Source organism: Corvus kubaryi, unplaced genomic scaffold (genome assembly GCF_017639235.1).
Source record: "Corvus kubaryi isolate FWS band 111438036 unplaced genomic scaffold, C.kubaryi_AGA036_p1.0 37398, whole genome shotgun sequence".
Lineage (NCBI taxonomy): Eukaryota > Metazoa > Chordata > Aves > Passeriformes > Corvidae > Corvus > Corvus kubaryi.
In genome coordinates this window covers 25,327,927-25,350,344 of record NW_024581137.1, presented here as the reverse complement: position 1 = coordinate 25,350,344, position 22,418 = coordinate 25,327,927, and the positions used below count along the sequence as shown (strand labels likewise).

Genomic DNA, 22,418 nt, shown 5'->3' with positions numbered 1-22,418 from the left:
GGCAAGTACACGGAAATAAAACAACCGGGGATAAAAACCAGGAGACACTTTTCCATGCAGCCTGACCCAGCTCTGCAATACAGCACGGCGCTGCACAAAGCCAAACAACCAGCAGCTCTAAGCTCTATCTGCAAGTTTGCTCTGACCCCAGCCTCTCCTGACGCACCTTCCTGCCAAGAGCCCTCTTTGCTTCCCACCTATGCTAGAGCGGAAAGCAGCATCCCTGGGAATGGTGGAGCCGGCACCCAAGCTGGGAGAAACAGTCTTACTTTTCTCAACCGGCTCTTCGGCTCTACCAGCATCAGCTCAGGCAGCCGCCTTCCCCCAGGTCCCCGCAGGAGAAGCGGCACTTCGGCCTCACACACCGTGGGAGAAAGGGAGTGGGGTGGGTGGGTGGGCTGAAGGGGAGAGCAGGGGCCTGGGAAACTCTCCACAAAGGCTTCCCGAATGACTTTGCTCCAGTCATGCAGGGGGCTTTTTGCGAGGGTACCGGGTGGGTGTTTGCTGTTGGCTTGTTTGCTTAGTTCACCACCGAGCAGGGGGAGAGGAGAAACATTGAGCCGCCTCCAGGAAGAGCACGAAAATCTTACCCCAGCATCCAGAAGTCTCTCGCCTGTGCAAGAATATATCCCCACGGAGACTGACAGTTAGGGTCCCGCGCTGGGCTGTAGATCTCCAGATCAGTGAGGATGGATCGCATATTTTTTGGTTTCCTCTCTCACAGATTAAATATACACGGTCCACCAAATATTTCTTCTCGATTTTTCAGTGTCTTGGGTTGCTGTTGATTTGGGGGTTTATATATTTTTTTTTGTTCTAGTTGGTTTTCCTTTAGATGGAGAGAAATCTAACCACTGGGGCACATTGTCCTTCCTGCCAGCTTCAGGCAAAATGCGGCGATAGCACAGGCTAATGACGATTATTGCTGTTATTATTACTATTACTGTTATAGCTATTTGTTTTGTCCTCTCTCTCTCTCTTCTCCCCCGCCCTCTCTGTCTCTCCCCCTCTCTCTGTTTCTCTCCTGGTCCCTTAGGATTTCCGATGGCGATTTGCACACAAGGTGATTGCAGGAGGCTAAAATGCTGTCTAATTCCACGGATTCCCGTCGCACGAGTAGGAGAAATGAAAAAAAAAAAAAAAAAAGAAAGAAGTCCCTGTGTTTTTGATCACGAGACACCCGGCCGTTCCTCCCCAGTACACCCCGGGTCACAGTACAGTAATGACCGTGGGTTGTGCGTTGTAGGACTTGACCTTTCCTACGTAGAAGAGGGCGCTTTACGCTAAGGGGAGGGAAGGGAGGGGAAGCGGAGGGAGGAAGAGAGATGCTCTCTTTGGGGATGTTTAATCACAGTTCAGATCTAGGAATGGGCAAAGCTTCTGCCTTGCAGTACGCCATGTTGAAGCTATTCACTGGAGAGAAAAAAAAAATTATTTTTGGGGGTGCGGGGGCGGGAAGGAGGCCGAAGGGAGGAGGATAAGACTTAATGAACGCTAGCATTTCGTACCCTAGTTCATGAATCAACTGCATTCAAGGGGGAGGGGGCCCAGGGGGCAGGGAAAGGCTCACGGCGTGGCCAGAACACCCGCGGCCGGACCCCCGCAGAAGCGGCCGGGGCGCATGGGCCCGTCCCGGCACCCACCGCCCCACATTGCCCCCGTCCCGGGCGGAAAACCACCCCCTGGTTCCCTCCCCTTCTTCTTTTTGGACTCCTTTACCGGCCGAGAGCGTGCAAGGACATCTCTTCAAATCCTCATGAAAGTGCATTGAAACGCATCTAAATGTTATGAATGGCGACAAACGGCCTTTTAGCGCCTGCCAATATTTTTTTTTGTATTAAACGCTGTCTTGATTTTATTGCTAATGCTGCCCACGGAGAATGCTGAAATGCACCAGGAATGGGGTTTTATTTAGGCCGTAGATATTTTTTAAATAGCTTTAATTTATAGGCTAAAGGCCGAGATTCTTACCCGTTCTCTCAGAATTATATATATAGGTACATATATAAAGTTGTTCTAGAAGCAATGGGCGATTTTCTGAATATTTCAATATTGCGGACCACATTTTTTTCCTTTTTGCTTTAGAGGCCATTCCGGATTTTTTAGACGGGAATCTTTCTGAGCAAAAGGCAGTGGGGAAAAAAAAAAAAAAAGATATAGCTTTAGAGTCATACTTGTTCTTTTTCGGAAATATGCTCCTGTCAAGGTTTATTTCCCATAGCAAACCACCTTTGCTACTGCCAAGTGCTCTAGGCGGGGATAGATTAAATACCAGATTATTCACTGGGTGGGAAAAAGTATAACATTTGTTATACCTGTCTGTCTGCATCAAAGACATAAGGACACTTTCTGCCCATGGGAAAACGGAGGGACCCACGACGCCAAGAATTAGGCTATTATAAACTAACATTTCCAGACATCAGGAATTATAATTAAAGTCTCTGAATCCAAGACTGAAAGTGAACTACGTGGAGATTGAAGTGAAACTGATTTTTTTTTTGTCTTTAATTATATTGTGCGTTTTACGCAAGGAATGAACTGCTACTCTGATATTAGTGTTCCAATAAATACAATAAATATACAGCAATAACTTGCTCCCTCTGTCTTTCACAGCTCTCTTCACATCTGTTAAAATATTATACCTAACCTTTGATTCAAGGGAAGCTGAGAAAATAAAGACTGTACTATGTTTACATGAGTTTTGTTTTCTAATTTTGTGTTTGTTTTCCTTCCAAATCCTTCTTCCGGCGCATTTTCTTAACGTTTGCAAATTAAACTCCTTGCACATGTAACTCTACACAGCAATCCAGGCACAGTAAGTTGCCCTCCACCATTTTAAAACATTCTTTGTAACGCGGGGAATACAAATAATAATTCTCTCTGAATCGTGTGCAAGGACGGACGTCGTGAATTAATGTATCACGTTGCTTAATTATTTTCTTTGGTGATATATTCACTTGTAAAACGTATTAGGGATGTATTTTAGGACTCTGGCGGCAGATTGGTGAGAGGGGAATATGTAGTACAACAGCAATTTGTACTTGAAAATGTATGTGCCAACAGCTTTTGGACGGCAAATGAAGGCAATAAATAACATGAACACACACACACCTACATGCCCGCTCTCCCCCACGCTCCGAGGCCACATCTACCCGGCAAAGGGATGGAGGGATGGAGGCGCGGAGGCCTGCATGGCTGCAGCCGTGGGTGGGCAGACACGCGGGACGACCGAAGCGAGGGCGGGAGTGCACGCAAGGCCCGCGGAGAGGGAATCTTCCGTGACTCGGAAAACCGCAGACACCACCGTCTTGGTGCCCTGAGTCGCCGCACGGCCGCGGAGTGCTCAGCCAGGCACCTCCGCTCCCCTCACTTCCCTCTTCACTCTGCTCTGGAGAGCAAGGCACGGAGCTCCCTGTCTTTACTCACCTGACCCAGCCACTCTCGCCGCCGGAGGTTTCTCGAGAGGCGCCTCGAGCCGTGCCCGACGAGGAGGCAGCGGCTCGGCGAGGAGCGGCCTCCCCGCGGGACCGGGCGCGAAGCCTCCGCCGCGGCCGCCGCACGCCCGAGGGTTTGGGAGAGACATCCCGGTGGGGTGGGGGGGATCCGCCGCTGGCCTGGGATCCCGCGTCCCTGACGGGGACTCTCCACTGCAGGCCCGGAAACATGACCTGCTCGTCCTGCTAAAGCCTACGAGAGCCTCGGAGCCTCGACGCTGACTTACATGGTAACAGGGGTCGGATCCAAAATGTTACCTTACTCCTGCCAGCGATCGCGAGTCAAATGCTCCCCTTTTTACCCTGTGAAATATATATGCGGCTGAGCTATTTGAACAGTAGTGGGAATTTAAATTCGCTAATCCACAGTCAGTCTTGAAATGCTTAGCAGATTTGAACGGTAGGAACGTTCAGTATGAAAACATAATCTTCAAATGCTAGCTCCGATTAAAAGTTACCTTAAAAAAAAAAAAAAGTTACAGTTATACTAATGTCGGCCATGTTCTCATTGTGGGTTTCTTTCAAGACGTCCCTGAATTATATCGCTCGAGGGCATGGTCTGAAAATAGAAGGTATTCTGACTAAGGTAGGCAGGATTCAGTCCTCTGTATCACCCCCAACTCCGACCTGCAGTACATATAATTTGCCGCGTCTCATGCAATAATTACACAGGCTGAGAAATTATACAGGTTGCGAAATACAACGGAATAAACAAAATTATTCACTCGAAGCAAGAACAAGTGTAATTCACTAGTAGCCTTCTTCAGGTAATTTCTCTCCTTCGGGAGAAAGCGTCGCAGGGAGACGGTGGAAAGGCGGCTGTCCCGTGCCTGTAGCCGAGGCAGACAGCCCATGGACAGCAGGTACGGCCGGTGGGAGACAGGTCCCCGGCGCCAGCTCACAGCACCAGGCCTCCGAGCAGGGTACAGGGCTTCCCGCAGCTAGAACAGCTCCAGCACGGGAGTTTTCCGCCCGCTCCAGCTCCGCTGAAATTGACAGGCCGTGGGGCTACCGCAGAGGTCATGGAGACTACCGGCTCCCCAGTGGCTTCCCTCGGCTGTGGGCAGCCCAAGGCCCTGCCCGCCATGGACAGGGGGTGTTGCGCCCGTGGATCTTTGCCCGTGGTCCCTCGTACGGTACCGCAGGCCACTGGAAGGCCGGGTGCTTGTCACAGGGGGCCGACAGCCTGTCACCCCAAAGCACAACCAAACTGCGTGGTCTGGAAACCGCCTGCCAATAATGTGACACTCCCAGGCTATTTTCGCAGCAGGACGGGATTTCTCGCTCAGAAATTCCCTGACCGGCCTCCGAAGGGATGCATCCGAAATTCCCACGCTCCGCGGCCGCGGGTTTCCCGCGGCCTGAGAAACCACAGCGCTTCGGAGCCCGAGAAACCACAGCGGTTCACAGCCCCTGAGCGGCCGCACACGGCGGGAAGGCTAAAATCCCGAACGTAGGGCAAAGCCCCCGACACGAAAGCCTCCTGGAAAATAAATCCTGCTCCTGCAGGTAGTTTTCATGTCAGTTATTGCACGAATGTGTTACAGTCAGATCTGAGGGACGGAAATCGCTCTGCGCTGATCCCTGCAGAGGTGGGTCCTTTTGAATTTCAGAAATGTAAGGCTAGAAGCGCACAGCGAGCGCGCTATATGATACCCTCTAAATGTACCGTAAAGTTTCCCCGATAGCTCTAATTAGAGCTACAGACCACCGCAGGAGACAGGCGGCTAAAGCAAACTTCTCTTTGTGCCCGACCAAAGTCGCCCGCCACTCGCTATCCGGGCCGGCCGGCGGCTCCTCGCACAGCACCAGGCACCCTTCAGCCGGGCACCGGCTGAGCACCGAGTGTCCGTCACCGCCAGAGAGAGAGAGCACGAGAAGCATAACCTGCTCCGCACTCTGCCTTGCAAGCCCAGACGCATTTTCCCCAAATGTGCCCATTTCGGGCGGTGCGGCGGGCTCGGCGCGGGGCGCGGGCAGGATGCTGCGCGGGCGCGGCCAGGTGCGGACGCGACCCGGGGCTGGCCACGAGGTGGCGCTGTCGGCCCGCGGATGCTGCCGGCGCCAGGAGCTGTCAAAAGTCAAGGTCACAAATCGGCTTTTTTCCCCTCAAGGTCAAGGTTTCGGGCCTTCCCCGTCCTGTCATCGCCACGCAGCCCCCCCCACCTCCCCGTCGAGGCACCGGCAGGCTGGGCAGCGTGCCCCCATCCCAAGGGTCGGCCGCCGGCCTCCATTTCCCGGCGAGGGCTGTAGCGCTGCGCTCGTATCATCCTGCTCTTCCACCCCCCGGCCCCCAGTGCGGCTGCAAAACCACTGTTTAACATTACCGAAACATTTATAGTTTAGGAACGCTGGTTATCAGGCGTGCCTGCCCGCAGATAAACACCGCCAAGAAAAATAAAACAAAATCCACCATATATACACAAGCTACATACTGAAAGACAACAGTATTACAATTATAAGACTGATACATTATATTTTTCCATGAAATGCACGTAGAAATGGAAAAAGTAAAGAGTATTTCTTTCAGATTTTATTACAGTGACTATTTTATTAACAGTATTAATACTACTATACTTCTACACGTCTTGGGTTTTCATTTTTTCAGTAGAAATATATAAAAAAAAGGGTGCATAAGTACATTTTCACAGTGCGCTGATTTTTTTTTATTTACAAGATAGCTTCTTATAGTGAATAAAAACAAAATAATGTGCTGGTTGAAATAACTGATTGGATTAAAAGGTGCTGTAAAAAGAATCCCTAAACATTCTACTGCGGCCTCATAACAGACAATAAACAAGGAGAAACGACTAATTACTTATAGATCAAATATAGATTACATAAATCAAAATACTTCTGGGAAAAAAATGTATTTCAGTTCAAAGTTCTTGGGTATTTTTTCCCAGGACATTTTTTTTTCTACTGTAAAGAAATGCCAATGTTCAAATATTAAAAATTTCTGAGGACCTAGAATATTAATTCTTGAAGATTGTTTCAGGTTTAAAATAGGCAGAGTCCTTTAAAATGTATCTATTTTATGGTCTGTAGGAGAAAAAATAAAATTAAAATCCCTAAACAAACAAAAAACCTCAGTTTAGATGACAAGAATTCATCTGTGGAAAATAAAAAATAAAACCGAAAGACATCTCCAAGCAAATATTTTCCTTTCTATCCTCACTAATTTGCGATGTTTAAATTTACTATCAAGATAGATCCTCCACAGAGCTTTCCTTCATTACTGATGTCTCTGAAATCCTTATTCAGTACCTTCGAGGTTTATTATTACTTTTTCACAACAAATGCATTGCTTAAAAACATACAGTAATTGTAATTTTTTCACTATGGTTTACCTGAGCAGTCATTCAACATACAGTTTGGATTGCAATGGAAGAAAACCAGATCATGTGTCCACATCGACCTCCTCACGTTAACCAGCTCTCGCATCGTGGCCACGAAGTCTTCTTTCAAATAGTAAGGTCGTGGAAGTATTTACAAGTTTCTCAGAAAATCGTGTCTTAATTGAAAGTGTATCTCTCCGAGCTGGGCGTGTGGGCTTTACAGTCTGTCAGTGATACTGGCTGGCTGTTTGGGATTTCAGAACTGTCAGTTTTCACCACTTTGCTACAGCAATATTAAAAAAAAAAAAAAAAAAAAAAGTAAGAAGAAAAAGAAAGAAAGGCTATAATTCCAAAGATACAGATCTCTTGTTCTGAAAGAAGAGGTTCATTGTCTTTTCGCTTTTTAATTATTATTAATAATTACTTTAATCTGAACACACACACACAAAAAGTTCTGAAACTCTTGAATTGCTGCTTCTCCATTTTTAATCCATTAACTGGTAGTCTTCAATTTGTTGATCACTTTTTTCTCTTTGACCCTTCTGTTTTGGAACCAGATTGTGACCTGTCTCTCTGATAGATTTGTAGTCGCCGATATCCTCCTCCGCTTGTCTTTGGTTATGAATTTATTTGTAGCATATTCCCTTTCGAGTTCTTTTAACTGGACCTTTGTGTAAGGAACTCTTTTCTTTCTTCCACGTCTGTACGAGTTCGCATCCGAGGGATGAGAAACGACGTCTGGAACAGAAAAACCATGCAGGGAAGTGTTAGAAATTCGCTCGAACCAGTTAGGACATCTTCAAGTGGTACAAGGGTTAGGGTGCGAGCCCACTCCTCCTGCCCCACTCTGGTTTAGCTACTAAAGCCCGGCTCAGCACTGGGAATTCCTCTTTCCTGGCCGCCGCAGACAGCTTTTAGGCAGGGAAAGGCTCACTTCTGTCAGACAGACAAATAATAACAATCCCCATGTAGCCCGGCCAGGGACTGTGGGAAGGATCGAGAGGGGTTGCAGGGATTTACCCAGCTTGCGTGCTTCATGGTCTATGGAAAATAATACCACAGACCTTCTCGCGGCCCGTTTCAGCTGTTTCCTCTCCCGGGGCCGACGCCGGGGCCGGCCAGGCGAGGCGGGATGTGCCGTGCGCCGGCGGGGGGCAGGGGGCGGCACCGGTGCCGTTCCAGCGGCGCTGGGGCATGTGTGGACCGGGGCGGGATGGGACCGGGGAGAGCGGGCGGGATGGCGAAGGGTCGGCCCCGGGGGATTATCCCGGATACCCGGGAGAGTCGAGCGGGGCAGGATGAAAAGAAGGGACAGGGAGAGCCATGCAGGTGTATTACCCGGGAGGGTGGATTTCCAGAGGTGAGGCGGCTGGCTCTGCTCCTTGGGGCAGTACACTTGCCCATTCCACCCGTTCGTGATGGCCCAAGGCTGGTAGCTGTCCATGGGGAGAAGGGGGTCGTGGCGCGGCTCGCCGGGGCCGCCGATGGCGGGCACCACGGGCATATCCAGATACCCGGGCACCGGCTGGTAGGGCCCGGTGGCGTAGCCCTGGTAAAAGGCGAACTCCTTGGCCCGCGACGTGAACTCCTCGCCGGAGACCGAGGTGTCCATGTACTTGTCGGCGAAGGTGGAGGCGGGCTGGGCGCAGGACTTGATGGCGTTGTGGTGGGTCATGCGACAGGGGTAGTAGCCGCTGCCGAAGTAGCCGTAGGGCAGCGCGGCGCCAGAGGAGCTCTGCACGGCGGCCGAGCAGGGGCTGCACTGCTTGACAGTGGGCTCGGCCATGCCGGCGGCGGGGGCCTCGCTGGAGGTGTAGGCGGCGGCGCTGGGGGCGGCCAGGGGCGCGGGGTGAGCCATCAGGTTGCGGCAGGGGTTGGCCGCCGCCGCCGCCGCGAAGTTGCTGCCGGCGTGAAACCCGTCCATGTTCTTATTGATCTCATCCAGGCTGTTGTCGTAGAGGAACATGACGGGCTCGATCCAGCGGGGGTGGAGGAGCACGGAGGCTGTCATAGCCCGCTCCGCATTGAGACTAGTGGCTCTTTTTTAAAAGCCCCAAAGACTGAAAAAAGAGATACTCAATCTCCGGGACTTGACCAGGGCTGACGCGCCAGCGTCGCGCCAGGCCGGTCCTCATTGGCCCGCCCGCCCCCACGTGATATGCAAAGCAGCTGATAAACATCTGAGGGAATAAAGTGGAGATAATTAAATAACGCAATCAGCGCGCGGGGCTGGGTCCCGGGCCGGGGCGCGGGTATGGGTGCGGGCACGGCGCGGTGCCGCCGCCGCGCAGGACGAGGGCGCCGGAGGGGGGCCGCCCGTCCCTCCTCCCTCCCTCTCTCCCTCCTTCCTCCCTCTGGCCCTCCCTCGCCACCGAGGCGTGAGCTTTTTGGCCCCGTTGTTGCCTCGGCGCACCCCCCGAGGTGCGGGGCTCCCCCTGGCACCTCGCCTGATTTCTCCTTGCGCTGCTTTCCTTGAGCCCTCCCCGCCCCGAGCGCCGCGGAAACCCCGGAGGCCTCCCCTCGTCTCGGGGGGAAGATGAGCCGCACCCCTTCTACCCCCTTCCTCCGCCGGTCTGAGCCACCGCCTCTCCCTGGGGAGCGCTGGCGGGGCCCCGGCCGGGTGACGCGGAGAGCCCACCGCAAGCTGAGGGAGGAGAATCGTTCCCCGGGCGCAACGCTGGGACACATAAGGCTGTCGAAACGGAGCCTCCCGGGGTCTTTTTTGGGTGTTTTCCTCCTTCCTTCCCTCCCGTCGAAAGCCCAAGACCCATCTCTCCTCTCGCCACAAAGTCTCAGAAGTCAGATAAGAGGAACAGACCTGGAAATCCCTATTTTATTTATTATTATCTTTTAGGAAGGGCTTGGGAAGCGGGAGAGTTAACTGGATATTCATCGCGATACCGCTGTGTTATTTGTTGCCGTAATAATAAAACCCTGGGCCTACGATTCGACTTGAATCTTTCTCGGCTGTAAAATATCACGTCGGCTTGCATGGTGTGTGCACGGACCCACGGCGTTTTTTGTGTGTATCCGTGTGCTGGGAAAACAAAATGGATTATCGGCTGAAAAACAATTTTTTTTTGGAAGGCCGTACCACTTCGCAAGTGAATGCTAGAAAAAAAGCCCCAAACAACTCCGTTCTCTTTTCGGGAATAATTTTTCATAGGGTGAAATAATTTCAATTTTTAATCCTTAACCGGCGCGGATGCTGTTCTCCCCCAAGCTTTTCGCGCACAACCTTGAACCCAGAACCCTCCATCACTGAGCTATCAATAAACTTGACCTAAAGGAGTGTTCATCTCATCGTTAACAGCTCTCAGCCCTCACGCGTGTGCACAAAACAGCCACAAATACTCCCATCCTGAAAACTAATTTTTTTCTCCCAATTGCGTGCTGCTTTGTTTTGAGTCTGACAGCTCGGCGTATTTATTATCCTATTGTGCTTTCCATTGACGTTGTAGCATTGTTTTGCCCTCATGTCTACAAGCGCAGAGCAATCCCGGGACGTACATTGTTACCGAGCAGACTTTTCCTTGCCTAGCGCAGAGCTGCCAGCCATGAGAAATAGCTCTTTGGCGCCCAAGGATATTTTTTCAAGGTGCTTTTTCCGTGCTATGAGTTGGGATACCTGAAGTCTCTGTCACCCCCTTGCTAATTTGGCAGCATTTAGCCGCTTTTTTTCTTCATTGTAGCCAGTAAAGTGTTCCCATTTTAACTTCGCACACTCTTTTCCGCATTTTTCCTCATGGCCAAAAGCAAATATTTATTCCATGCATATTTTCCCTTTTCTTTCAGGCTCCAGTTTTGAAACCTGTGGATTCCCCCGGCCAAACATTGCTTGTCTGTCTTGAATTGGGTCGGTTTGTTTCCCTCTGTTTTCTCGAGAGTGCCTCTGAAAATCGCGTTGCAGGTCGAGGGAGAAGAGGGAAGGGGAGGCAGCTCTGTGGGGCAGCGCTGTTTTACATACGGGTTAGACACGGCTAGAGGCCAAGGTCAAGTTGAAAGTTGCAGTCTAGCCAATGTGAGAACTGTCATTCACAGCCCGAAGATCTGTCTGATTTGTTAAAAAGCGGGTAGCCATGAGAACACTAATCTCTGCAGCTCCCTTCTACCCCCCCCCACCCCAGCCCACCCCCACTCTCCAAACTCCCCTCTCCCTCAGCCGCAGAGAGTTTCTCGCTTATCTGCCTCGCTTTTCAAGCTCCTTTCCGTAAGGAGGGAGAAGTCATGTGAAACCGTAGCTTTCAGCCCCGGCGCTTTTCAGCCCCGGAGTAGTGTGTGTATGTGGGGTGTCAGGGCGGGGGGCAAGGGGAACCATCCGGTCTGCTGAGTTTTGGTGGTCGTTTTTTTGTTTTGTTTACCCTCCTGGGGCTGTTCCAGCTTTGTGTGCTAAAAGAAGAAGGGAGATTAGATTAGAGAGCTTACTTCTCTCCCTTCTCCGCATCTCTTACTCACTCTAGAAGTCTATTTAATAATTATGGAAGAAGGCCATGCTTTACACTGATCATAGGAGCAGTAACACAACAGTCCTCTTTCCCTGTTTGCCATGATGTGAGGAGGATTTCGGGAACGAGACTGTTTCCTCAAAACAGGCAAAAATGACATCTGCAGGGTGCGTATGCACCATCAGAAAAATAGTGTTGTCGGACACGGGACTCCACGCTTTGTTTTGCCTTCCTAATTAAGATGACTTTTAGTAAATTATTGACACCGAGAGAGGAGAAAAGCCTCGTCAATTATTTTTGATGCCCTCGATACCCAATTTTCAGCTATAATTTCTTCCTGCCTTAAGGGGTATCTGCCATTAAGTATTAGAAAGGAACCGTGAGGACTGAAGGCACCGGGAAGAACAGATGTTCTTCGAAAATCATGGACCTTGTAATGAACACCAGGGATAAAAATATTCCCGAGCCTACCCCCCTTGCCTTGAACATATACCATTCCCTACCACTTGTGGAAGAGCTTTTACTTTTCACAGTGTAAGTCTTGAGATGAGCTGGATAAATTAACCAAAACTAAGGAGTTTACTTGAAGCCACTGACTGCTTTGAACGTCTTTGGAAAACTTACTTGATGATTAAATGCTTCCATACATGCAACCGACAGACCAATCAAGGCTTCTTCCAAAATTTATTTTTTGTCTTTTTCCTGTGAAATAATGTCAGAATACAGCACATACAAGCGTATGGTAGAACCATAGCATTTCCAAGAGAACCGATGCAAACCTCCGAACTGCTTTGCATTTATATAGAGTGTGAAACAACTTGGAGAGAAATGCATCTGTTGAATCGTTTCCTCTAAAACGAGTATTAATTCCTTGGGGAGCGGGATGATGAACAACCATGATCAGTAGGAGGATTTTAGAAGGTCCTGAATATTTTCGTAGGCAGGCAAATTCTAACTGATGGTAGTCACCCATCGCGGTACACGGCCATGCTCATCTCAGGTATTACAAAACGCTTAAGAGGCATTTTTTCCCCTCGTTGCATCGAGAGTGGTCAGAAGCATTTCACCCACTTCGCAGGTGTAAGCAAGAGTGGAATTTGGCCCTTACAAGTGCTTTAAAGCAGGTCACTGTGTGTGTTCCTGACGCCGCGAAGCTAAAGATAGTCTGGCCAGAGAGGACTGCAGCAATTTGGCCTTAAACGTGAAAATATAAATTATTTTAAAACCTCTCTATGTGATAGGAATATGGCCGCTCATTCACTTCCAAAGAGAAGATTTCACCTAAGACTTATCTTAGAGAAACCAGAAGTCCTTTCAGTTGAAAGACAAGTTTTGAAAATACAGAGTTTGTCTGCTTAGTATCTAAAAAGTCTTTTTTTTCCCCCCAGACCCGTCTTTGTGTGATAACACACACGCGCACCCTCCGCAGCCCTGCCGCGGGAATGGCCGACTGAGGGGAACGCTGATTTCTTGTAGGTTAATCACAACCTATGAATACAGAAAAAAAAAAAAAAAAACCAAACCAAAAAAACCCAACCCCAAACTGTTGCCCAAAGAAATCCACTCTTACTTCTCCATCCACTGCTTAGAGCTAACTAATAAGCATGAAGGGGAAAAATCGTGTCTGATAGTTGAAAATATATGTTTGTCACGGAGTTAAATCCCTCTAAACCGGCTAAAATATCTTAGCTGATAATGGAAGAGCTAGAGGGTGATCTTAGCCACTAATAATAACCTCCGTCTTGCAGAACTCAGGATTCTTAGAAGAAGCGGGAGTAAAGTGATAGCGGGAGCAAGAGCCTTAATCGAATTTGATTTTCACGAGCAAATTAAATTTACCTGCCAGAAGAGTAATTTGGAGCAGTACTGTCACCGCTTGTTTCTTCCACAATTTCTAAAACATCAAGGATTGAGATAAACATTCCTGAGTCCGTTTTAAATACACTTTGTGTTTCAGGATATTCATGTGTTTCTAATGGAAGTAAGCAGCTTTACGAGCGGGTTTCGCAGGACATCTTGACTCTCTCCCTCCCACTGCGTGCTAAGGGGGGTGCTGTGATAATTACAAAATAAGAAGAATTTGTAACAGCAAATGCAAAAGGAGAAGAGTTCGAGAAAATTTTCGAAGGCGTCCTAAAAATCCCAGGCGCACACTAGATAAGGACCTACCTATTTCAGTCGACCCAAACATTCAAACGGCACCGCCTATGAAAAAGGTGTGCTCGAAAACAATGTCACTGATTTCACACGAAGTGTGGGACACGGTTAATGGAGCCGGGTCTCAGAAGATCGTTTCACTCAGTGTTTTTTTGCGGTTTGGTGTTTTGTTGTGTTTTTGTGGGTTTTTTTTTCGTATTTCAGCTTCAGAAAACATGCTGGAGGTATTTCATGTGCTTAGAAATTAAAATGGGAATGATTCTGAAATCTGTCTCGTGGACAAGGTCTCTTTTCTGATTTGTTTTCTTTGCTTTACATTTTTTTCCGTAGTATTTTCAGGGGGAGGAGGGGTGTGCGATAGTTTTCTGTTTATATTTGGCGGGTGAAAGCAGCTGAAGCCTGGCATTAGATGTTAGTAGTCCACAGAAAATATTTTACTTTAACAACCGTGTAAATGCAGTGATGAGGAGAAGCCTTTGCCGGCTCTCTGTCAGCCGCAGGCTGCTTGAACACAGTGATAAAGCCCCCCCTTACAATTTCAATTAATTTTGCCATGCAAACTGAGACGGATTTATTTGCCATCAGGTCTGGTCTCTCGCACCAAGGGTGCCGAGAAAGTCTTATTTTTCTCTTAGCAAATTCTGATAAGTGAGGAGGCCTGGCTGGCCATGTAGTAGTTTATCTGGTCGACTTAATATTCTAGTTGAAATGTTCTGAACGTGTAACAGCAACAGATGAAAAAATTATACTCAGATTACTCTTCCTTGGTTTTCTACGGCTTATCCTTCGATTTTCGAGATTTACCATTTTGAGGATAAATTAATTTCGCCCCTTACCTACCAGTAGGTCACGAAAGAGAAAAGAAAAGAAAAAGGAAAAGAAAAGAAAAGAAAAGAAAAGAAAAGAAAAGAGAGAAAGAAGAAAAAAGAAAAAAGAAAAAAGAAAAAAGAAAAAAGAAAAAAGAAAAAAGAAAAGAAAGGTACAGTAAGCTACAATAACATATCCTCTCTATTTCTGCTGTGAGGTTGTAATAATTGCTACCACATGATCACATGGTGTATTGTTGCAGCCTGATTACAATTAAACTTATCCCTCCACCTTTTTCATTAGAGGAAGGAAAAAAAAGTTCTTCCTGAGCTTCAGGCCCACTCTGTGCTGTTTTATTTCCCTTTGAAAAGCTGTCGGAGAGAAACCGAAGTCTCTCTTTCCTTTACAATGAGAGAGAAAGCATTTCCAAAAAGCCCTGTGCACCACAACTTTCTTGTAATAGCGTGACATTTACACATTACGTTCGACCAGGGGGGCTCAGGGGCAGGAGTGGACGCTTCTCTGCAAGAAGTTGCACAGTCTTTATTTTATTTACTTTTTCTTTCCACGCTGAGCCCAAAGTCGTATCTTCACCTAGGGAGGGAAACAATGAGGATCACAGTGTTAAAGACGACTGTGCGCGGTATCTATTTAAAAAAAAAAAAAAAGGGGGGGGGGGCGGAGAGAGAGAAAAAAAATGATACAGGAAACATTGGACATGTTTGCCTTTACTGGAAGACAGCTGTTTGAGTACATTCTTCAAGAGAGTTTTTGGTTCCCTTTTCAGAAGTGGTTTGAGAGATTAAAACATTGGCTTGATGGAGGCAGTTTATCTCTAATGTCCGGCTCTGTCTAACAGCTCTTTTTCCTCACTTTTTCGGCCTTTTGCTCCGTTGAGAGTGTATATACCCGGGGCTGTAATCGCGGCTCTTAAGAGACGTCTTAAGAGGTATGGGAACTCACTGCACTGACGGGAGGGAAGAATGCCTCTAGCTGGAAGGTACCTGAGCCACGAGTGGAAATCTCGCCCGCGGAGAGGGGGAAAGAAACCCCCAACACCAACAACCAAAGCCAAAACACATTGGATCTGGCAAACCCCTGCAACTCTGTCAAATGTGGTGGAGAGGGGTGGGAGCGGGCGCTGGAGAAGTCCCGCGGCTGCCGTCCCATCTCCCTCTGGCTCCTCCAGCAGGCCGGGTGGTTGTAGGGCCGCCTCGGGGCTGGCCCTGCCCGCAGCCCGCGGCCCCGCAGGGAAGGCCCGTGCCGGTCTGCACACCCGCCCGGCGCTGGGCCGCGGTTCGGCGGCCGCCCAGAGGCAACACAAACACCTGTGCCGGCCACCCGGCCGGCCTGCCGGCTCCTGCCTGTGGGCAGCCCCGCGGTCCCTCCTCGGGACCTCTTCATGACTCCTTCCACCCTCTCGGGCACGGGCGGGGCTGTTTTTTGGCTTTCTCTGCTCTGCGGGCGCATGGAGGGGCTTCTGCCGGCAGTGGGTGAGGAGGGAGGTGCGTGGCCGCCAGCGCCATGGGGAACGCGCACCCACAGGCAGCAGGCGAGCACACCTGAAACGAGTGCTGTGTCCCCTCGCCCCGGCTGGTGTGTCCGTGTGACCGCACACGTGCCTCTTGCCTTGTCACACCCTATGCTCATCCCTCCGCTCGGAGTCCTGCTGGAGCAAGGAGGGGAGAGGGGTGTCCTCTCCCACCCCTAAGCGCAACCCACCTCTGGCTTGGCTACAGCCTCCTTCTTGCGTGGGTGGGACCCCGCAGGGACAGCCCTGGGGACACGTTTCACAAAAAGCAACGCACCATCTGCACGGATCTGTGATCACTGTCGAGCAGAAAGAGGCAGCTGGATTCGGCTGAGTCCTCAGCGCTGCTTAAATGACCTTCGTCCATGTCGTGGGTGCTCCCCGTACCAACCAACCACCCCCCAGCAGAACGCTACTCGATACCGTGATGTGATCCCGCCTTCTCTGATTAGCTTTACATTTCACCAAGCACACGCATTTTTGTTAAAACTTTATTTGGTAAAATCCCAGTAAACCCGGGGTCTAGAAAATGCATTCTAGTGCCTAGAATACATTTCTCAGGTATATATAATACGTGCTGTCTTTAATGACGAGAGACATTTGCTACTCTTCATGTTAGATGGAACTAATGTCTTTCTATCCATACCGTGAACACATTTTCTAAATAGGAATTATACAGTGTTTTCCTTTAAACATAACACCAGCCAAATGCAGACTAGTCGATAACTTGCATCTCTGGGTAAGCATATTACTCCCTTTTTGCTGAATCATGAATTTCCCCAAAGCTTATTGTATTTTACGTCTTCTTTAGATAAGCAGTTACATATGTGACTCTGTTGAAGGCTAAACTCCATTCTTACAAACGCGACAGCTGACTATACTTCCATGATGTTATTTACTCTGGAATCAGCTAAAAACTGAGACTCGTGGCTCACCAGGAAAGGCGGGAGGGGATTAACCCACACACAGCGGACTCCAGTGGTTCACATCTGCCCACGCCTGGACTTAGATCTTCTCATCTGGGGTTCGGACTTCATCTGAGTGCACCGGCTTGGAGCCCTTGAGGATGGCCGTCAGCCAGACCACCGGCACCGTCTGGCATTACCACCCTGTCCCCCACATCCACGCGTGGGAGTGGACGTGGGGGTAAAAACTCTTCCACCCTCGCCATGGACAGAGGGACGGGGGAAGCGCAGGGATGGTTTCAGCCCAGCAGAAGCAACCCTGTTGCAGTCCTGGGAGCCCTTGGAGAGATACCCAGGGCGATGGAGCCAGGCTGGTGCCAAGGGACTGGAGTGGAGCTGAGGGCACACGCCAAGGTTCCCACGCTCCGAAGACAATTCGCAAAGTCCCGGGAGCCAAAGTATATTTAGTCCAATAATGGCACAGAGAAAAGGGAGTGGTTTCATAGCAACCTCTCTGACATGCAAAATAATGAGCGGCTGAACAATAAAGGTTCGTTTCTGGCCAAGCATGCCCCCTGGTCTTCTAGGGCAGATACCTAAAGGAAGAAATTCCCCCGTCCCCTCGCACGCAACCCGAGGCCATTTTCCTGCAGATGTAGCTGCCCTGGTGCCAGTGAGCCAACATCCTCGCTCAGAGCCGCTTCCTTCCCATTGTGGGGAAGATACTCGCTGCCTGCCAGCAATTACCAATTGTCATGCACTTTCACAAGACCATTTTCTTCGCAATTTCTCTTGATGCGTGTGGGGACTATGTCAAACTCTCTGTCATCTCCGGTGTGGCCCGCTGCCACACCGCCCTCCTAAAAAGAAAAAGAAGAAAATAAAAAAGAGAAAATAAGAAGCCGAACCCCCCCCCCCCCCCTAAACAGCTGGGTGTAACATAAAGCTACATATGATAGGTCGTGTTGCAAAGGAAACATAAAGGCTGGTGTGCCTTTGCTCACAGAAGTATCTATATCCGCCAAACGCTGTTTCTCGCTGTTGCCAGGTCAACAAATTCTCAGCCCAGGGGCTCTCCCCCAAGAAGTCCATCACGCCGTGTGGACGTGGATCCATGTCTGAAACTTGTGTGTGCAGACGTGAGAAGCTGGACAGGTTGAGCGGATCAGACCATTGGTGTAGGGTCCAGAGGAACGGGGGGACATCCCACTGCCCCGGCCCGGCAGCCCACCTGCTGCTGGGGGAACACTCCACTCCAGTTCCCAAATCCGTCAGGAGGTTTTACCACAGGAGTAATGTCACTGTGAACTCATGAAGGCTTGAACAGACACGTCATCACCACTTTTTTGATGTAAGTATTTGGCAAATAAAGGAGAGGGAGCCTTTTTAATCTATTAATTTCCTAGATTCTAGAAGGAGGGGGGATCCGGGTCTGTGACTACTATGGGAGTCGCTAAAAGAGAGGTCAGAAGTTTATGCCGAGGTTCCTACCAAGTTTGGACAGTGTCTAGCCAATCAAGTAATCGTAATTTCATAATTACCTTTCAATCAAGGTCTTATTTTTGGTAGATGGCACGACCATGGCAAGTGAAAAAAAAAAAATCCCCCTTAGATGGAAAGGCGAAATTATGTATGCAAGTATGCCGACCAAAGAATTAAGATTAAATTGCATTTGTCGGGGGGTTGTGCGTGTTGTGGATTGTACTACTTTTTTTTAACAATAACCACAGGATCAAAACCTTAAAAACTGTGAGCAAGAATATCCTAGCTGACATAAAAGTTGCCTGTATATAAAAAGAGAATCCCATATAACTCCACAGCGGAAATCGGTTAGCAAGTATCTTCTGCCCGTTTTCAAACATCAAATGTTCTTGCCATATGTCCGTTCTTATTTGTATACCAGCTAAGAAACCTGAAACGTATATATGCGATATTAAAACAAAACATGAAAGATTTTCTCAGAAATCTGTGAGAGGAGAATGTAGGTCTGAGGCGGGGGTTGAAGGAAGTAAGAAACCCAAGCAATACTATTGCCAAAAACTTTAATATTGAACAACACAGCTGAAGCTTTTATCACGGTACGAAATTTACAGCCTAATAATTCAAACCTGTGTGTGCATTGCAAGATGTCTCTTTGCCTGGCTGGGTATCCAGAGACAGTTTTGCTTCCGAGGTGAGGAATATTCCTGTAAGCCAGGGAAGTCTTTGGGAACTGCAGGTGACTGGCAACTTGAGGGAGAGAAAGGGTAGAAAATAAGGTTATGGAAGATGATGGCTTTTTAGGATCAGAAGAGATTTCTGATATCTAGTGTGGAAATAAAAGTGTGGCATCTGTAGTCACTAAAGGAACAAAACTACGAGAAAAACCTTATCTGGTGAAAGAAAAGCGTGTGGGCTGGAAGAAAACAGTTCAAGCATTCACAAGTTGGAGATCTCCGAGCATCCTCATCATTTGGGCAAATGATGGGGCTTCCCACATCTCAGCTGCAACATGATTAGGTACCAGCTGAGATGCTGAAGTGATCTGAACTCCTTAGAAGAAGAGGGAAGGTGGGATAGAAGGAGAACACCCAGTTAATAAAATATTCACCCAACTTTCCACAAAATAGAAGCAATCCTGGCACTAGGTCTCACTGTAGATTGGAAGCGCCTGTCGTGCCCAAAGAGAAGCCACCTGTTAGACAGGGACAGCCAGGGACCTCTGGTCACGGAATGATAGGTCGCTAGTGCCAGTACATGTTTTAAACTCAAGGTCAACGCCTCTCTCTCGCCTCTCCCACCTTCCCCGGATACTCCGTCCTCTCCCCGCGGCGTAAATGAAAACATGAATTTCTGCCATGGCATTGGGGAAGCCTGGAGCCGAGATCTACGTGTGGTTTACCCATCCCCCCCCCCGTCTTTCCTGCGTACTCCTGCTGAGATCTGTGACCCAGAAAAGAGCAAAAAGTGTTTCGGGTAAGCTCGGGTGTTGGCCGTCCCGTCGGAGCCGCAGGTCTCAGTGCCCCGCGTGTCCCGGCTTGTTCGGGTGGCCCCGCCGGGGGCCGGGGCAGGCTCCCGTCCCCTGCTGACGATAACCATCAGGGATTTGCGAGTGTAAACAGAACCCCGGAGGCTGCGGGGGGGTGGGTATCCTTGCTTGTGTTTCGAGCACCGCCCGTGCCAAAGGGAGCGAGGCACCGGGCGGAACAGCACGGCAGGTTGTGGGGTCGCCCTGTGGGGCTGAAATCGTTCAGGGGCCGGTCTCGCCGGAGCAGAACTCGGGCGGGGCCGGACTGGCACTGGGAGCCTCCAATAGGGGCGAGCGGGGGCCGCGCCGCGGGGCGCCGCCGTGGCCACTCGGCGCTCCGGTGCGGCGGCCCGGCGGACGGCACGGCGGAGCCGCGGCAGCAGCGCTCCGCGGCGGCCCGAGGACAGGAGGGGAGAGGAGAGGAGGGCAGCGGTGAGTCCGAGGAGCCGGGGTAAGCTCCTTCCCGCGGAGCGGAGCGGTCGGGCTGCAATAGCGAGGCTTTCCCACTAGGTGTCTGCGCAGCTAATGATAGGAGAAAGCTCTGTGTTTTACCGGGGTATCCCCCAGAGCCCGACCCTCCCGCCTCTTTCAAGTCTGCCACCCCCTTGAGAAATTAAATCCCTTTCCCCGCTACCAACCCGGGTCTTCTTTCTCCTCTTTGTTTCTTTTTTCTTTCAAGAGTGTACTGAAGTTTTGCCTAGAATAAAATACAGATTTCTCCACAAAGGAAGCTCTCTGGTCTGCAACTCATGCTATTGGAATCCTTTTATGACCTTTGATGTGTTTAAATAACACGGTAAAACTGTGCACACACCTCGGATTGAACTTTAATCGTCCCTAGTCAAGGACATCCAGGTGGTAAATTACTTTACTTTGACATTTCTACTTTAGAACAATATATAATCCCAGTCGCAGGTCAGAGAGACGTTTCCAGTCTTCTTATCCTTAGAAGCGCAAATATACTTTACCTACAGATATCAGAAACTCGTCTCTCCTGTTACCTTATTTAAAAAAAAAAAAAAAAAAGTAAAAACCAGACCCAAAAATCAAGGCTCCTGGGATTCGAGTTCTATCAGATACCTCCAGACTTCCCACAGGACTGGGAAAATGTTCATCACTGTTAAGCACCGCTCTACCTCTCCTGGAATATGTTTGTGCATCATGTGCCATACAGGCATTTAGGCAAGTTTTATATATACATCTATTTATACGTATGTTCCCTTTCTGTGAACAGTGATGCTGTAACAGACTGCTTTAAAAAAATTAAAGTAATCTGCAGATTTTCTCTTTGGTCTCGGTGTGGTGTGAAAACCCAAAATAAGTTTGGTTCATCATGAACAAAATATTCTAACAAATAATGCAAATACCTTCAAGAGAAATCCAGAAAGCTAATTTTGTTCGCTGCTAGCACCTGGTTTTAAATCAGATACATTTGGGTGAACACGTATGAAAGAGAGGAATTTGTGGGCCTTTTAATTGTCAATAAAAATTAGTGACAACTGAATTTTGCCTTGATTTTTACCAAGGGATCCCTGGTCAGCCTCATCTTATGCTTGTCTTGGAAGCTGTGGAGCACAGGGACCTAAAGCCAAGCCTTTCGCATGGAGTTTTAGGTCCTGTACTCAGTCATAGGAAAGGCCTAAGCACGGGAAATCCCATCCGCCTTTGCTATTCCCTTTCATCTCCGCTTTGACCCGCTGAGACTTTACACCCACTCCTAAGAAAATTAGAATATGGTTAAATACGAGATAAATTTTAAGGGGAAACTAGCAGGAGGGAGGTGGGTTCATGCAGTTCGTTTTGAGGGGGGTGTTTTGAAACACACGAGTCCAGCTAGGTAGCACAGTATCATGGGGGAAGAGGTGAGATTTCGGCTCCACTCGGGAGCCGGGGCAAGTTCAATTCCTCGCCAACGAAGTTTTCGCGACCTTTATAGCACAAAAAACATGAGGGTGAACGGACAGTCAGCCCTGGAGGAACGGCAGGAGGGAACCGAAAAGAGTATCGATGCTTTCCTCCTGGGGTCTGCCCCAGCCCTTTGACGGTGGAGGTTGCCACCCTCCCCACGACTCCCCGCGGGAGGAACGGCAGAGCGGAGGGCGCCGAGGGGTGGAGAGGGGCAAGGCTGCTGGCACAGAGATCTGGGGTCATGCACGGACCTTGTGACACTCCTGAGACTTTATTCTGACTATTCCAGAAGTCTGAGAACGAAAGCAGCATTTCCGCAAAATTTTTCGGGATTTCGTGAATTTTAGGAGAGGAAGCCTCTGCTCCCTGCTCCCTCTCGTCCGCTGGTTACACACAACTGTCTTCCATGAGTGGGCTGTGCCAGGCGGCGTTATTGCCTTATGTACTGTTGCTGTTGAGTAGAGATAAATAGGAGGGAAGGAGACACGGTCGCCATAATCGCAGCTCCCCGAAAGACAAAAGACTGTTCTTTTGTTTCATTCACTTTTTTTTTTTTAAGTCTCCGAGATTCCCGAGTCTAATTATTTAACTGTCCGTTCTCTCCTCTGCTTCTCGTTATGAGCTCAAGATGTTTAATGCTGGAGAAATACATCAGTTGTTTTATACCCGGACAGAGCCTTTACTTGTGAAACTCACTTCTGAAAAAAAAAAAAAAATCTGGAAATAATTAACTCGTACAGTTGAGAACATTATGTTGCTTTTACTGTAAACGTGTCCTTACACCTTTACAAGACGTTACAGAGGACTTACTCAACTAATTGAAACT

The 22,418-nt window shown here is 49.1% G+C and overlaps 1 protein-coding gene across 1 annotated transcript; it reads right to left on the bottom strand.

Annotated features, from left to right (window-relative positions):
* Positions 1-6,047: 6,047 nt before the first annotated feature.
* HOXA13 (homeobox A13) lies at positions 6,048-8,907 on the bottom strand. The gene is made up of 2 exons (XM_042043673.1): positions 8,171-8,907; positions 6,048-7,570 (listed from the first exon to the last, which is right to left on the bottom strand). Exons 1-2 carry the CDS (start codon positions 8,841-8,843, stop codon positions 7,326-7,328), a joined length of 918 nt encoding a protein of 305 aa, XP_041899607.1. The 5' UTR covers positions 8,844-8,907; the 3' UTR covers positions 6,048-7,325.
* Positions 8,908-22,418: the final 13,511 nt, after the last annotated feature.